At 39.5% G+C, this 17,378-nt stretch overlaps 1 protein-coding gene across 4 annotated transcripts; it reads left to right on the top strand.

Moving 5' to 3' along the window:
- The first annotated feature begins 826 nt into the window (after nt 1-826).
- Nucleotides 827-16,960, top strand: GNG4 (G protein subunit gamma 4). 4 transcript variants are annotated; one of them, XM_027750417.2, is made up of 3 exons: nt 827-894; nt 8,300-8,405; nt 15,293-16,960. In XM_027750417.2, exons 1-3 carry the CDS (start codon nt 857-859, stop codon nt 15,419-15,421), a joined length of 273 nt encoding a protein of 90 aa, XP_027606218.1. In that variant the 5' UTR covers nt 827-856; the 3' UTR covers nt 15,422-16,960. The 4 variants fall into 4 exon arrangements, with proteins under 4 accessions (XP_027606218.1, XP_027606219.1, XP_039235018.1 ...); XM_027750418.2 differs by lacking the exon at nt 827-894 and adding an exon at nt 1,886-1,948; XM_039379084.1 differs by lacking the exon at nt 827-894 and adding an exon at nt 1,922-1,982.
- Nucleotides 16,961-17,378: the final 418 nt, after the last annotated feature.

Below are 17,378 nucleotides of genomic sequence, written 5' to 3' on the forward strand. Positions count from 1 at the left end.
GCATTCCCAGAAAAAAAAAATTAAATCTTGATTCTCTAATGCAAATTACTGAAGCCCATGTAATCTTCATTAGGGGCTAGTTCATGTAAATTCAAGGAATAGAAGTTCATGTTAGCTGTATGGATATTGCCTTCAGAACCTATGGGCCAACTCTGATAGGAGACTCCTGGTTGTGGTGGAAGGTAAGAGTTTGCAGATTAAAAGAAAGCATGTATCTGTAATTATGAAAATACATTTTGAAACAGCCATTCCCCACCCTCATATTTTAGCTTTAATAATAAAATTGCTAGAATCCAGAGGTAAAAATTTTGTGTAAATGAGTGACAACTGTCTGATTGCTAGAACCATTGAGCCTGTGCTCTTTGTCCAACAGCTCATAAATTCTTTGTCTGGTAAATGGAACTTTTTGTTGAACATGAATGAAAGAGCAGCAGCATGAGCCAATGAGGTTTGCAATCAGTTTCTGGAACTCTAGTTAGGGGAAGCTTCTGAACTTACCTATTTAGTAATGTTTACCTTTTTCCTGCTGCATTTCCTTCTACCAAGCCACCACCCCAAGAGCCATTGACTCAGTCTCAAAAGAGTCACCTTTGAAAATGGGGCTCTTCCCTCTTCTCTTTTGTATAGAAAACAAATGTGACTTGGAAATGTTTCTGCTCTATTATGACGGAATGAGAAGAAGTGCTGATGGGCCGGGCAGGAGAAAAGGGTGACCAGCATACACTCCTCCAGAAGGAACAGCACCTTACTGGGGAATAAGTGATGACAATTTTTTCAGTTAAAAATGTTAACTGGCACTTTTAACTGCTGCTGCCCTGTATGGGTTTTATATGGAAAAGTATATAAATATTGATCTATGAAGCTGAAGTTTTCTGATGTACTAACCCCGACACGGTGAGTCTAAGTGCCCCATTCCCACAGCAGTTCCTTTCCTCAGGGCAGCTTTTTCCTTCATCCTTGCTTCGTTCAGTGGGACAGGCACTGTGGGCTCTCACCCCAAACCCCTGGGTCATGCAAGTTTTCCAGTTTGAGGTACAGTGCTGGAGGTGGAGACTGGAAGGCAGCTCAGTGGGAAAAGGCCCTGGGGGTGATGGTCAACAGCTGGTTGAACATGAGCCAGTGTGTGCCTGGGTGACCAAGAAGGCTAGTGACATCCTGGCCTGTATCAGCAATAGTGTGGTCAGCAGGACCAGGGAAGTGATTGTCCTTCTGTACTCAGCACTGATGAGGCTGCACCTCCAGTACTGTGTCTGGTTCTGGGCCTCTCAATTCAGGAAAGAAATTGAGGTGCTGGAGTGAGTCCAGAGTGGGGCAATGGAGCTGGTGAAGGGTTTGGAGCACAAGTCTGATGAGGAGCAGCTGAGGGAAGCTGAGGTTGTTTAGCCTGGAGAAGAGACTCGGGGCAGACCTTATCACTTTCTACAACTATCTGAAAGGAGGCTGTAGCCACGCTGGGGTCAGCCTCTTCTCCCAGGCAACCAGTGACAGGATAAGAGGATGTAGTCTCAAGCTGCACCAGAGGAGGTTCAGGTTGGAAAACAGGAGGAATTCCTTAACATAAAAGGTAATTAAATATTGGAATGGATTGCCCTGGGAGATGGTGCCATCACTGTCCCTGGAAGTGTTTAAGGAAAGACTGGACATGTCATGGTCTAGTTGACATGGTGGTGTTCGGTCATAGGTTGGACTCGATGGTCTCAGAGGTCTTTTCCAACCTAATTGATCTGTGATCCTGTTTGAGAAACACTTGGACGACCCTCTGATCCCTAAATCCTGCTAGAGGCTGGACAGGAGGAGGCTGCAGCAGTAAAGAAAGGGGGCGGAGCGGGAGGGCGGTGGCAGCCAGGGCCGCGGCCACCCCGCCCCGCGGGCCATGTGCCCGTGCTGCTGCCGGGCGCCGCCCCGGGCTGCTCGGAGCTTCCCGTGCTCCTGCCCGCCGCCCCGCACGGTCAGGGGGAGCCGCAGGCGCCGGGCGGGAGAAGGTGCCGAGTGGGGCGGGATCAGGGATTGGGGCGGTGGCGGGGGCGGCCCGGGCAGGGCGGGCCGGGGCTGCTGCGCGGGGGTTTCTCCCTCGCTGCTATCGGCGCTGGTGTCCTGGGAAATCCGCGGCTGCTCCGCCCGGCATCCCGGTGGTTCCGTGGGCTGGGGGTAAACGGCGCCCGGCGGCAGCCGCGCCAGTCGGAGTTTCCCGGGTACCCGCAGTAGTCGGCGCCGGGCTTTGGGCTCTGCTGTCGCTGCATCGGCGGGGGACGTCCTTCCGTGGAAAAGCTGCCCCCAAATCCAGGTACCCCGCGGGCGGCAGGGGGGGGCTCTCTGTTCTGCCTGCTCGTTCCTCCGCTGCCAGCTGCTTGGTTTGAAGGCGAAAGGGAAGCGGCCGCTTTTCCTGCTGACTGCTCGCGCTGCCGGAGGAATAACACTTACTGCCCGTCGGCTTCTGGCGATAATTATTGATGTGCTGTGCTTGGAGCTGCTGCACAGCAGAGCCATTAGGGCAGCTCAGAGAGACAGAAAACTCGGAATAACAACTTGAAAAACACTGCAGGTGATGCAGTGCCGAGCTTCCCGGAGGCGCTCTTCCTACCTTGTGTGTTACAATTCAGTTTAATACATTTTAAGCAAGGTTTAAGTGGAATAATTAAATTTCCTCGTATATTTCTTAGAAGCTCACAACTGTCTTTAAAAAGTTAACCAAAGAGGTAAAACAGTAGACAGGAATCATCCTCCTGCCTCAGACTTTCTGGATCTCTGGTAGTTTGCTGGGCTGTACGTGCGCATAACCTTGTATGATAAATAATATTGTGAAATGTCACATTAGTTCAACCATTGTTTTCTTTGATTTTTTAAATGCCGAGAAGCAAGATGATATTTTTGAATAAAAATTTGGGCATAGTGGCAAGAATTTTTGGAACTTGACAGGTGGACTGAATATAGTACCGAATATGTCGGATAAGAACTGAGCTGTTGGAGTTTGGCTGGTTTGCAGTGACATGATTAGCAGTTATATTCAAAGTCACCATGTTTATGGTATGAAAATTACATTCTTTCCTTATCATGAACAATAGTCTTGCCTTTAATCTACTCATTTCTGCTCGTACTACTAAGCCTCTCCTTAGTAGATGGAATGAAAAGCTGTAGTAATTTTCTAGTATTTCTTTGTGCAGCCATGAGATAAAGAAAGTAAAAGGATTCCTTACCCGTCCTCTCTTTTTACAGAGCTACATCAGTTGTGGTGAATCTTGGAGTAAGAACTGAGACGGCAGAGGAAGTTATTCCTCTCCTCTTTGTGACCTGCAGATAAAGGGGGAAATTACCCATGTTGTATGGACAGTGATGCTAGCACAGATAACTAGTGCTCTTAGTGCAGGGGTAGTTGTTAAGTTTCTCTTGCCTAAACAGCAACTGTAAAACTCTTCTATTTTTTTTCTTTTCTTTTTTCTTTTTTTTTTTTTTCATTTCTTTGGTATGCCGGTTTTTTATCAAACAGCTGTGAGTGTCTAAATTTTGCTGTTTGTGTTCTTGCAAGTGGATAATGAAATGTAAATCACAATTTAGTATGTGATTTGCAGGTCAGTGTCCAGAGATGATTCTTGCTAATGTCACTGGGACTTTGTTGCATGATTGGGTTGACTTTTCTATTGTGCTATATGTCCAAGAAGTACAGAGCTTATGTGGAAGGTGTTCCACAGAGTTGTCAACCCCAGATTTTCTAATTTAGTAATTTCAAGTTCATCACTTTAGATTGGTGAAAGAAATTTGGTTTAGGGCTTTTTAGATTGAATTCTTCAGGTCACTCTTCTGGTCTTGCATTTTAAGGTTGTACTTGGAACTAGAGGGGAAGAAATTGCCATGCAGCTTTTCGTTCCTGTTGCTTGTTGAAATCCATACCAAAAAGCTTGAAAATTATATTTTGTTTCTCTGTTACTCAAATTTTCAAACTTCTCCTGCATTTTACTAACAAGTATTTATAATGTTTAGTAAATGTTAGTTGCACTCCTTACCCTGGTGCAGGGTCAAGCTATACCTGCAAATATTTGTGCAGCTTCCTGGGTTGTCATAACTTTGCCTTTGAAGTGCTGTTGGGTACAATCTAATCAATTGTAAAAACAAATAAAGAAAAATTGCTCTTCACAAGGCAATTTTGAGGAGCCCTGGAGGTGATGAACTTCAGCACGCGTGCGTTAACTGCACCCAGAGAAAGGATGAAGTTCAAGTGAGCTAAAAAGCCACAAAACCCCAGAAAATTCATCTGGCTGGGAGGCTGTCGATACAAAGCTTTCAGGAGTGATGCTTTAGGAAACAGTTGTCTAGTGTGATGTGCCAGTCAGCAGAAACTACTTGGCTGAAAAAGGCTGTGTAGCTGCTGTCACTATTCTTTGGTAGTGTGATCGGTGTTCCCCTGATAGAAAAGAATCAATAGAGACTAGGTTAATGAATTCCATACGCTGCACAAAAATATACTGGATAAGTGAGCTCCTATGTAATCTAGGTCCACTGGTGTGCATCAGTGACACGTAGACTGCATGTAGTCTGATCATTAACATAGTTACTGTAATGGGGGGCTGCTGGAAACACAGCCAGGAATGAACATTAGCAAACCCAGCTGAGTAATTTCTGGTTCAAGGGAGTTTAGATAATTTTAAAATAGGGAGAAGTTATTCCTTTTGAGTATCAAAAGTAGTGTGGCCAGCAGGGCAAGGGAGGTGATTCTGCCCCTCTACTCCACTCTGTTGATACCCCACCTGCAGTGCTGCAGCTCCCAGCTGCTACCCCATCAGCTCTTGGGTCCGTAGCACAGGATGGACATCAACCTGTCAGAGTGAGTGCAGAGGAGGACCACAAACATATCAAGGGGCTGGAATACCTCTCCTACGAGGAATGTCTGAAAGAGTTGGAATTGTTCAGCCTGGAGAAGCAAACTCTCCAGGGAGACCTTATTGCAGCCTTTCAGTAATTGAAAGGGGCTTGTAAGAAAGATGGGACAGACTTTTTAGCAGGGCCTGTTGCGATAGGGCAAAGGGTAATGGTTTTAAACTAAAAGAGGGTTGATATAGACTAGATATATGGGAAAAAAATTGTATTGTGTGCGGTGAAGCACTGTAACAGGTTGCCCAGAGAGGTGGTGGATGCCCCATCCCTGGAAACATTCAAGATCTGGTTGGATGCCCTGAGCAACTTGTTGTAGTAGAAGTTGCTACTGCTCATCGCAGGGGCTTTGGACTAGATGACCTTTAAAGGTGCCTTCCAACACAAACCATTCTGTGATCCTGCAGACTGCCCCTCAGGTACAATATAAAGCTAGATGTGCCTTCCTGTGGGACTAAAGGCCTTGAGAATACTTGAAGTGTTTCTCAGGAGACGTCTTAAGAGAAAGATTAAGAACTGTCAGGCTGCAGCCGCAGAGGAAGCACTTCAGAGGAAACAGGTCCTACGAGAGGGTGTTTTAAGGAGGAGGCTTCCTCACATTCCAGGGGATGGGTGTGTAATAGATTCTCTTGTTATTGAAATTTCTTTTCTCTCGGGAGCTTTATTTCTAGGTAAGAATTTTATTTCGTTAAAGAATATTAAGCTTAAGGCTATTAAAGAATATCATAGGTCCTAAGGAGAACAGAATCAGATGTCATCCAAAGCTTTGTCTGCAAAAATGACCTTTAGCACAGCCTGATTTGTTATTAAAATGTCTTTCTCTCTAGAGCTTTATTTCTAAGCAAATATTTTATTTCATTGAAGAATGTTAAGCTTCAGGTTATTAGAGAATATCATAGGTGCTAAGGAGAGCAGAACCAGGTGTCATCCAAAGTTTTGTCTGCAAAAAAGACACATCATATGTAACTGATGCACAGATATGTACTGTATTTGCAGAGAGAGAAAGTAGAGGTATATGTAGCTTGGTAGGTGAAATGTGAAACAGGGGAAATCACTTACAAAAAGTTCTTGAACAAGAGCAGTGTGTATGAAAAGTAGAGATTAGATACTTAAATGGATGCGAAGCTCTTCCAGAAATATGGTAGTTAAATATTTAAGCATGATTTGAATGAACGAACTACCAGAAAAGCTTGGGAGATCTGGAATTCTCTGGACTGTTCAAGCAGTTTCAGTTGCTTAATTCAGTTTAATTTACATCTCTTATTCAATATTAAATTTCCAGTTTGCCTCTGGACTTGGGCTGCGGCAAGTGTAGAAAGGGCTCTGTTAATTGATTTAGCTTTGACTTTTTTTGGCTTTATGATCATTAGAGTTTAGCTGTGGAGATGATAACAAAATTTAAATGACTCATACTTGTGGGGGTATCATTTTGTAAACAAAGCTAAATGTGTTTATTCTCATTTTTATGGCTAGGTCAATGCTTAAAAGGCAGGGAGTTGTCAAACAAAAAGTCCAGAGATGAGCTGTAATTCAGAGCCTCCTCCTCTTGTGAATGTCTCATATCCTTTCTGCTGTTTGACTTTCCACTGCAAGTCAAAACACATCTGAAAATTGATTGGAGGCTGTTGGTTGGTTGTGGGTTTTTGTACTGTACATGGCATCTTATGCAAAGCCAGTTCCTCCACATGTGTTCAATCCTGTGCCTTGTGAAGAATATGAGTTAAAAGATTGTAAACAAAGTCAAAAAAAAATAAGAAGCTGCTGTGTTCTGACACGGTTTTATTTCATCGGAGCATACAAGGGGGAAACTTGTGTTCCATTCAAATGACACACAAAAAACCCCGAAAAACCTGTTCTTTGTCTTGGCAAATGTTAAAGCTCTTGTTTATTTAGCACAATTAATGTATTTTAAGGTATTGTTTCCCCTGCCTAGACTTACACTAGACTTGAAAGAATAAGATTGAGTGTTAAGCACGGCTCACCAATGCATTTGTATTCCACTATCCTGTTTTACAGCACAGGTTACTGATTTTTAGAAAGGAGAAGAAACAGATGTTTTTTGCCTTGTCTTGGAGCATGTATTTTGTGAAATCAAAGCAGTTAAAAAGTTATTCCTTCATTCTTTTTGTGCTCTAGATCATGTACTTCTATTGAGTCTAACAGGGTTAAGACATTGTATATACGATTTTTTTTACAAGAGCATTTCCTGTGTCCTACTTAATTTCCTGTTTGTATCTTATCCCCCAGTGTCTGGATCAGGTAAGCTTTAAGGTTCAAGAAAGGAAATTTGTATGGTTCTAGGTGTTTGCTTCTTATCCAGAAATAAGCCGGAAGGATTCATTTTGAAAGACCTGAGCCAAAAACTCTTCTGGCAGCAATACAAAATGCATGCTTTTGTGTGTTTTTCTCCCATGTCCTATCTGCCTCTCACACCCCGTGTCCTTTGCATTGCCAAACTTTGTATTGGTTTCTGACGCTTGGTGCTTGACTAATCTTGCTTCAGGTGGCACTTGTGGTGAAGACCATAGGGGAGTGTTTTGGCTGATTGAAACCTCAGCACCTCATCTTACTGGATAGGTCATCTGTGATCCTATCATCTTTCCATGCGGCTTTAGTCTAACTTCCAATGGGTTTGAAGTAGGAACTGTTACTTGTGCTGGACCAGCGCTACGTAGTGGTGTCAGCACAAGGTGGTTTAACATACAGACCACCTTGGCATATATATTGTAGTTATTGAAGGTCTGAATGTGGTCATGTTGACTAATCTGGTAACAGTGCTGAGGACTGTGTGATAACGAGTTGATTTAATCCCTCAGGGAGTAGCAATGCACGAACACCAAACACTGTCATACCTTAATTAGATGTCCCTTCCCAAGAGCTGCAGATCTCTTAAAAAATAATGCATTCATATCCTGCATAGTGTACTGTACCAGGTTTTAATCATCTTTAAATTTGCTAGGCATGTCTAAGCAAAAAGTTGGAAACCACTGCATTATTTCTTAAAATTTCTCTTTGATGCTCAGTGAGAGCGGTGTGACATTCGTTTCCACTGTGCGTATTTCTGAACCTGTTCTGATGTTACAAGGTGTAACTGGGGCATGGAGCCAAACTGTGCAATGGCTGCAAGGTCTGTTTGTGAACAGCTGTTCTGAGTTGGCAGTCTAAACCAGGGCACCCATTTCTACACTGAAGTAATGGTCTGTGCTCTGTGTTTGTATGTTGTTTGGAGGATTCAGTTTGAGTCCTGGTGATGGAGAGTGCAAATATGTAATGCAATAAGGTGCTGTTGAGCAAGAGGACAGAAATAAATGGTGTCTGGTCTGTATATGTGACCTACAGCCTGGCAGTGTTGATTAAGGTTCAGAGAACTGTCTTCTCAGTGATTGCTGTATTTGCTACCTGTACTTTTAAATGTTTTCAACTTTGTCTCTTCTAGGAAAAACAAAATGAAGGAACTAGTATCAAACAGTACAACCAGTATATCTCAAGCCAGGAAAGCTGTGGAGCAATTAAAAATGGAAGCATACATGGATAGAATGAAGGTAAACTTAGACTTATTATTGATATTTTGAATTCACTGACTAGCTTGTGTTACAGTGTCTCTTTAAAGACTCAACCAGCTGAAATCAAAAATCCTTGTTGAGCTATAAATCAATATGCAGTACTGTAAATGAGTCACTAACTCCTACTAACTACTGTAAATAACTAACTACTAACTACTCCTGCTAACTACTGTAAATGAGCCACTAACTGGTGGGTTCTAATGAAGGGACTTCCAAAGTCTGGCTTATAGTTTGCTCCTGTGTGAGTGTCTTTTACATCTGTCAAAAGTTGTATTTTGTGAAATACTTAAAATAATCTGGCAGATGCAGGGGTGCTCTTCCTTGTCACCTGTAGCAGCTCAGGTTTCTCAGTTTTTCTCCTTTGAGACCTGGAATAAGTCTTTAAGATATTGCAATGCTTTTGAACAGTGATGAGACAAGATGAATTGCTTTGATTTGTTTTGTTTTAGCGCAGACGTCATTGCACAAAAAATTTATCTGATTGCAGCGTGCAGTTATGATTTTTCACACTTGATAACTTGTGGTATGTGAAGATTTCATTTTATCACACGTCTAAATATGTATGGATTAAATATTTTTACTAAAGGCACTATTAAACAGAGATTCGCAACATTTTTAACCAGCACAGTCTGTGGATTATTCTTGCCTCTTATTGTGCCTTCCACTAGGCTAAAATTTTATGAATAAATCAAGCACCTAAAACCTATTAATGTCATAGAAAGTTTTAAGAAAACAATGCTCATTTCTTTTGCTATTTGCCTTTTAAAATAGAAAATAATTGTTTGCATTAAAAAATCCAGTCTCTCCAAGTAAGAACAGTTTCTAGTCTGACAATCTCTGAAAAGGAATACATTTAAATTATCCGATTTTCTGCAAACAACTGTACCTGAGTTGTTACAAATTTTAACTGTTTGTAACTGAGATGACTAACTCGATAAGACAGTTTAGAAATGTTGTACATTGAAATTATCATATAGTCTTAACTCAGTCTGTTTGTCCATCCATCCTGTGTGCTGAAATTTTGCATGTAGTGAGCATGGGGACAATAACATATAATTATGATTTTTAAAATAGTATCAGATCACAAACTCACTAATTGGAAACGTAGTGTTTCTAATTCAGAAATATTAGTACAGTCACGTGAGTGGTCAGTCTTGGTTATATGAAAATAGAAATTTCAGTCTCTCTATTTTGTGGCAGTTTTTAGCAATGTCTTGTAAGATCACTGAATTTGTAAAAGTGTAGTTTCTATCTTGTATCTTACAAATTCATTCCATAATCTGTTCACAGGGACAGGTGTTTCTATTTTCTGGGGTAAGGGAAGTTCTGTCTTTTCAGTGTTCAATGCAGTTAAACCATCCCCTTACTCAGGTCATATTGCAGCTGCATGAAGAGAAGTGACCAGAAGGAATGGGTGTGCAGGACTGGCAGAGGAAAGGGTTGGAAAAATATGACCCAGTTTATTGGAATTTGAAATTGTTGATACTTAGTAGATTGTCTTAAACTTGCTTCTATATATTCAGTGGTAACTGTCACTAACCACGTCATTAGCTCAGTTATGCAGATAGGTTCATTAGTTAGATATATAACATTCTTAATTACATATGCAAGAAAGACATAGGTTATTTTTATAGTCAGCTTAATTAAAAAGAACACAGTTATTAGCAAGTGTGGCAGACCTAAATAACAAGATAGCTTGAAAGTGCAATGACCTCAACTTTCAAGATAGCTTGGGACCAAAAACGCACCACAGAAAATGTGACATGTTTCAGAATTCTGAGAGTTCGTATACTAACATAAACTGAATATAACCTTTCAAAATGTCTTGATTTCTAGAATTTCTTTGAACAACCATGTGAAGGATTGTGAGAAGAGGTTGATAGGATTTTTATTTTTTCAAGATCTTTGTTTTGCTTTTTAACTTTGAATCAGCTAAATGTGTTATTGAGCATAGCCAGATTTTACCAAGAGACTTTCCAGGGTTTCAACAGGAGATTTTGAGTTCTCAGATCATCACTGTAAAGGGTAGAGAAATGAATTTCCTTCCTTTTTTCGGGCATTTTGCATCTGATTAAACTAGTTAGACATTTAACAAAAGATCACTGCTTTCCAAATAATTTAATTAAATGCTGTTTTCAAATAGCTGTAGCCAAAGAGTTATTCCCATAATAGGCAAGACCACATCGCGAACATTAAAAAGGTGCCTGCATTATTGGCCAGGGAAATCAAAAGTTCTAGCTCATTTTTCTACTACAGAGGCACTTTGTTTTCCATGGACAGTAGCTGCTGTAAGCAGCAAGAGTTGGGTCTGCTCAATTAAAATCTTGTAGTTAAAAGTATAATTATAGTTGCATATTCCCCACTGTGTTCTGGATTTTTCAGCTGATTTAAAAATCAAGTCCTTTAACCAGTCAGAACAGCGAGCTGTGTTCTGAGCAAGCTGTATTCTGAGGTTCCACAAAGACAACTCGCTGTTAAGGTGTGAAAGAAGCAGGACAACTTAAAAGCAGAGGATGAAGTTATTGATGTATTGATTGGTAGCTGGAAGGAGTATTACTGTGGTTCTTTTTGTAAACTGTAGGAATCCCAGAAGGATTGTAAATTGAACCTGCCTTACTTACCTGCCAAAATAACAGCTGGAGTTATAATGGAGAAGTAAGTACAGAGCAGGAAATGCATATTCCAAGCTAGGAAACATCAAGTGAAATCAGATGAAGTGGCCTCATGACTAGTAGAAGAATGTGTCTTCTAAAGATCTAGCAGTAAAGCTGAGAAAGCAAAGATAATCTTGATGTTCATCAGAGTTGTCCTCAGAATAAAGCACTATTTAATCTTCTCTTTGCAAGCAGAAAAGCAAGAAAGAGTGCTCTGACATTTAAGAAACTTGGTATATCAATTATTATTCCATTTTCTTTTTCCTTAGAAGACAGGAAGTATTCCTAACTGGTCCTGAATAGTATTGGGAGATAAACGGTGGAATTGCCAATAAATGTGTGTGAATCTCTTTGTTTTAGATGTAAAGGATAAGCAGAGTGGGTGTCATAGTAAGGATGGTAATTAGTCACAGTCCATGACAAGACAGATGACATAGTAATTGCAGCATTTTGCCCTGTCATTGAAGCTTATAATTATTAGTGCAGCTAACAGGATTATGTTCTAACTTTGGCTTTCTTATCACCTCTGTTATTCTGAAATATAATGGTCAAATTTCACAGTCCTCCTGAGACTAATTCTTTAAAGCATCAGGGTTGAATATCTTGTTGGATTTTTTTGTTTCCTTTTGGTAGTTTGACAACAAGATGTATTTTTCACTAGAGAGGCTAAAAGTAATTGTATAAAATGTTAGATCAGTGTGATCCCTATATACTCAATCCCTTCTATCCATACACTTAAAAAGAATTCATCAATCAAACTGGAGTCTGATTTTTTTTTTCTTTAGCCACTTCTGCAATATGTGTAAATTACTTTGAATCTGCAGACCAAGCTGTATTGCGTAGGAGAGTTGACATGATAAATGTGATAGTTTCATTTGAATATTCAAGTTACATGCATTTATTTTAATTCTTAATAAAAGCAATTCTGAAACTGTTCAGCAGCATTCAGCTACAAATAACCCTAAAGGTGAGTAAAAGCTCTGATGGAGCAGCCTCCATTTAACTCCTTCCATGACATAAATAGGCTGAGCAGCCCATTATTTTGTACACTAGCAGGGTGTAGCCCTGGCCATGAGGCATCTCTGCCTGCTGACGTGTGCTAAAGCAGCGTCTCTGCTGGAGCCTTAATGCCACGCTCAATGCAGGGGCCTTCCGCCGCTGTTGTTCCGAATAATGACACTGAGCAGAAAACTTGCTGGAGGCAACGTTGTGTTTTGCTCTTTTTTTGGCCACGGTTCTGACTTTGCCAACACTGCTCACAGCCGCAGGAACCCGTGTTTTCATTGCTCCTGGATTGTGATCAGCTAATTTAACTCCCTGTGGTCATTATTCCGCTGTGCAAGCCTAAGTGACTCCACTTTTAGTGAAGACATGGCTGTAATTCACTTTTATAACTGCTGTAAATCCCAGTGGGAGGATATCTCCTCCCCAAACTTTCTGTTTGCTTAAAGGATGAAAATATATGGCCTCGTACAGGTTTAGTTTGTGACAATGTGCTGAAATGTGATCGTGTTCCTCAGTTTCTTGTTGCAGGTTTGTTTTTTTACTAAACTGTACTATGGTTTGTTTAAAAGCAAACTAAATTGGAATTTAAACACTCTGACATTGAAGAAAGTGTTGCTCTGCTTTATGGCATTGCTACCAGCATTAGAGGACGAGTTAGACACAAAAATGTATGGTGAGCTTTTGCTAGTGAAAATCATTGTTACATGATATCAAAGCACAGTAAAATGTAGAGAAACAGGAAATTATATTACTGGGCTTATCCCTTCTAAGAATGATGATTGAAATTGTACTTCTATTCCATTGAAAGAGTTGGTTCTCTGCTTCTGTAGGCTCAGTTTGCTTAAAAAGACTGTTGGTTTCATGAATAAAATAATTTACTCATTAGCTTAATTAAAGGTGAAATGTGCTAGGCATCTTTAATAAACCCCGTCTCTGGGACCCAGAGAATCAGACTAGCTCTACATTAGGTTTTGTGGCACTAATGTTTATTATGACATTGCAGTGAAGATGTCATTGAGCTTTTTGTGGGCACCTGTGGCGCTGAGTTTGATTTGCTCAGTTTGAATGTAAGAGTTCAGGACCAGCTAATTAATTAGAGCATAGACCTCTCTTAATTTGAGACAAGCTTAGATAAGCTTGAAGGACAATAGAAAAGTGAAAACCTGAATGTTAAATAATTATGAATGTATTGATGGTTATCATTACTTGCAAATACTTCTCCAAAATGCTGTGGTGATACATTCCTCCTAACATTACTGGAAATGTGCTAAACTCCTCTTCAGTGGATAAATTCTATGCTAGTTTATATTTTTCTGAGGTACAGCGTACATAGCAAAGAAAAATATGTTTCTGTCATTTGATCTTTTGGGGGCTTGATAGGAATTTCATACTCTGTCTACACTGTGCCTTTCTTTGAATAATCTTTTTAAAAATTCACAAGTAAATTTAAATGAAACTTGGAAATATGATAGGATTCATAAGTTTTCTGTTTGTTGATTACAGATCTATCTCTCTGTTCTAGACAATGCCCTCGTACCCTGAGCCTCATTCTTTTGTCATTGCTTAGCAAGTAGCTAATTGAAGTATGTCTGAAAGTGATTACAATCCTTTGTACTTTTTAATTTTCCACACATAAGTGTTTTACCTGCTTCTTTCTTGAGAAGAATTTGTCCTTCTGAATATCTCTTCTGATTTGCTCAGTTTAGTGCTTTGTTTTTTGCTTTGTGTGTGCCCAGCAGTCTGTTGTTCATATGTAGTGTCTCTGCCCACCCTTTTGACTTACAGGACAACTCAAAGACAAACTAATTTTAAATAACTTAAACACCCTTGCCTCTTCCACTAGGAGGGTAGTCTATACTGGGATGCCAAAACACAGGTACTTTGTGGGTTTAAACATTCTATAAAGATATGTTTTAGTGGGTATTTAAGAAGTTAAAAGTCTGTTATTTTCTTCCGGGAGTTAATTTAAATTTAAATTTTATGTGAATTCGGATTCAATACCTGTTGACTTCATAGGTCTCATCTGAAGCCTACTACTGGCCGGGCTCATGTCAAAGCAAGTAGGGTGTGGGGAAGCTTAAAGCTAACATTGATGGCACATCTGCTTGAAAAATACCAGAAATCTAATTTGTTTTTCCTCTTCACTATAATTAAGCAAACATGCTGACCTCAGTGTTTGACTCAGGAGAAGCTGTCATGTTGCTCAGAAAAAAGACTTTTTTGTAAAGACTTCAGATTTCATTTTCTCAGACTATTGAAAACACATTAATTCACCAAAGCAAAGAGATACAGATAGCTGTGAATATCTTGCTGACCGAGCAGAACAAAAATATTTTGTGTATGCATTCTAAATACTTGAAAAAATAAATGAATCACAGTGGCATAATGTCACAGATATTCATATGGCACAAAGCTGCAAAGGTTACAAAGTTTAATATTTCATTTTTTCATTTAATGCAAAATATCTTGTAGGCCAACACACTGCTGCATTTTTGTATGACTTTTCAGTAAGCATAAACCAATGCCTTGAATTTGGAGACTTGAGAATTGTCTATTTTAGAAATATAAAAATATTAAGGTAATGCTCTAGTTTTAATGCATGCTATGAATAAAGTAACTTACTAAGCAGAAGATAATTGGTCTTACTTCATCAAAAAGAACAGTATTTAGCTTAAATGACAGCTATGACCCACTATGTTCAAGTTGTGTTCTTGATTTATTATTTCTTTTTAATCCCATGGTTATGTGCCTAAAGAACTTTTTGTTTGTTTTGCATCCAGAGGAGCAAAGGGTAGAAAGTGTTTTGGAAAACCCTACAACGAATGACTAGGAATAAGAGCTGAAGCAGGTGCCTCTACAGAAACAGGCACTTCAAGGAGAATCCATATTGTTTATGGATGGTTAGCATATACACGTTTTAACGAGTATGTACTCCTGACCTCCTTCTGATGGAGAGGAACAGCTGAACATGAATCATATAAATTGATACCATTTTATGTCTCTATGTTAGATAAAATTTATGTAAGGATTACTAGGCCTAGTAAGAATAAATGGAGAGTTGTGGTCTCTAATAACATACAGGATAAAGCAATCTAGTCCCTATTTTATGATAGCTCCCATTATATGTTTTTTTAATGAAAAATATTTATGCAATGCAGATTGGTTCAGAATTACGTGTTACAGTAGTTCTCTCTTCTCTTCCATTAGGTGTCCAAGGCTGCAGCAGATTTATTGGCATATTGTGATGCGCACATTGGAGAAGATCCCCTTATTATTCCTGTGCCTGCATCTGAAAATCCCTTTAGGGAGAAGAAACTCTTTTGTACTATCCTTTGAGTCTGTTTTCAATTAAAAATGTCTCCTGCTAAAATTTGGTATCAGTGTTGCATGCTTGTAGCATTTTTTTCTTCAGATATCTATACTTACCTTATAACTATAATATTTTTCAAAGGTAGTGCATTTTCTGCTAAAAAAACCTAAAATTAAAAAAAATCCTAAAAAACTCAAGGTGATACCTATTTTTGAGAACAATGTACAAGTTTAATTTCAGTTCTTCATAAATATTCTTTTGGTCTTAATGAAAGTATCGAGTACAGTATCAAATTGTAGATATCTCTGCCAGTCATAGATTTTTCTGAGACCTAAATGAGTCATACCAATTCTCGAAGCTATTTTTAACATTCTTATTTTCCTTGGAAGGTGAATTTAATTCACTTGCCTTTACAAATTTCTATCTAAAGAGAGTAGTGTGACCTCTGCCTCAAGTAGCACTATTTAGGAAAAGATCCCAGTAATTTACAATGTGTGGAATGATTAATCTTACACAGTAAGTGGTGTTTTCTGAAGACTGTAAGAAACTTGACTATAAAAAGAATCTTAGTAAAGCAACATTGTAACTACAAGCAGAATGAAGATGTATAGTTACACACCAGGATTGAATCAATAAAACTGTAGAAAAACACATCTGCTTGTATCTTATTTTGAATTATAATGATTTAAATTATTTTAGAAAGTAAACTGAACTGTAATATAACTGTTCCTGAGGGTCTTAGTGGAGGGTGTAAAACTGCCCTGAACAGCACAGGGAGGGGAATTATATTTTCTGAGCAGCTCTCTACATGCTTTTGCCCACGAGAGTAAGACTTTATGTGGATGGAGAGTAATGGTAAATGAATGTTGTTCTGGAATATGCAGCAAGGCCACTGTGCCATTGACAGCCACTATGTTGGTATATTTTGTAGCTGCAGATTAGTTCAGTTGTCAGCAAGTAATTTATAGAGGTTCAGGGAGATTTTTTTGTTTTGACTTTGTTGAAAGTGCAGTGAGAGGAAAAGAATGAGGTGTGGAATATGATTGCCTTCTTCAATAAATAAAATTAAGCTCACACAAGGCATCTGATGGAAGCAACTGTTACATTACAGATGGGGTTTTTTTATTCTTCTTGAATAATAATTGAAAGCTCCTCTCTGATCTGATGTATTAGGACAGTTCACTCATTGCAGTACTTCTTATTTACAATGTGTCTTCTGCCTTATGTCTGGGGCTGACTGACAATTTTGTTGGACAACTGCACTAGTTCAACTGACTTGAGACTCTGAACAGCCCCTGTAATGGATCATGCTTCCTTCCTTCCTCTGCACGAAGTTGTATTCCATAAGCATCTTAAATACCTGCAAGGCAAAGACCAGCTGAGGAACCGAGGGCCTTGGGATGTACTTAAACATTCAGTGTAGATGCTAAAAAGGGCAGTTTGGTGAACAAAGTCATGTGCATTTCCCCAAAGTGCATGTACCTTGTCCGGCTTATTTTTAGCAGTTTCCATCAATGTCTGTTGTACTGTTTTTTTGCAATGAAATACAAGATGACTGCATTGTACAGGTTTTGTTTTCTTTGCCTACCAACTTGGATAATGTGCTGCACCCAACTGCATTCAGGTACCAGTCTGGTCACACAAGACAGGTGGCTTTGGAACTGTGGTTCTGCTGCTGGCAGAACTCACCTCGCATCTCACACAGAACCACCTTGCTATATTCTTGTAAAAAAAATGATATAACAACATTCCTTTTAACCAGTAGGCTTTTGGGATGTCTTTCATTTAAAGATCTGTTTTTTAGTTTGGCAGCTTAAGACATCAGTAGTTTGATAGGCATAGAGCTGCTTCACAGTACCTATACTGAAGAACATTCAAATGTCTTGAACAGGTCTTGGGTTGGTTGATCCTTGGTTCCTGTTTCAAAGTTTTCAGCTGAAGATTCCCATTCCTAACTTTTAACGAGAATATTTCTTAATGCAT

The sequence above is a fragment of the Pipra filicauda genome, unplaced genomic scaffold (genome assembly GCF_003945595.2).
Source record: "Pipra filicauda isolate LSUMZ 115617 unplaced genomic scaffold, ASM394559v2 scaffold154_size2910363_pilon, whole genome shotgun sequence".
NCBI lineage: Eukaryota > Metazoa > Chordata > Aves > Passeriformes > Pipridae > Pipra > Pipra filicauda.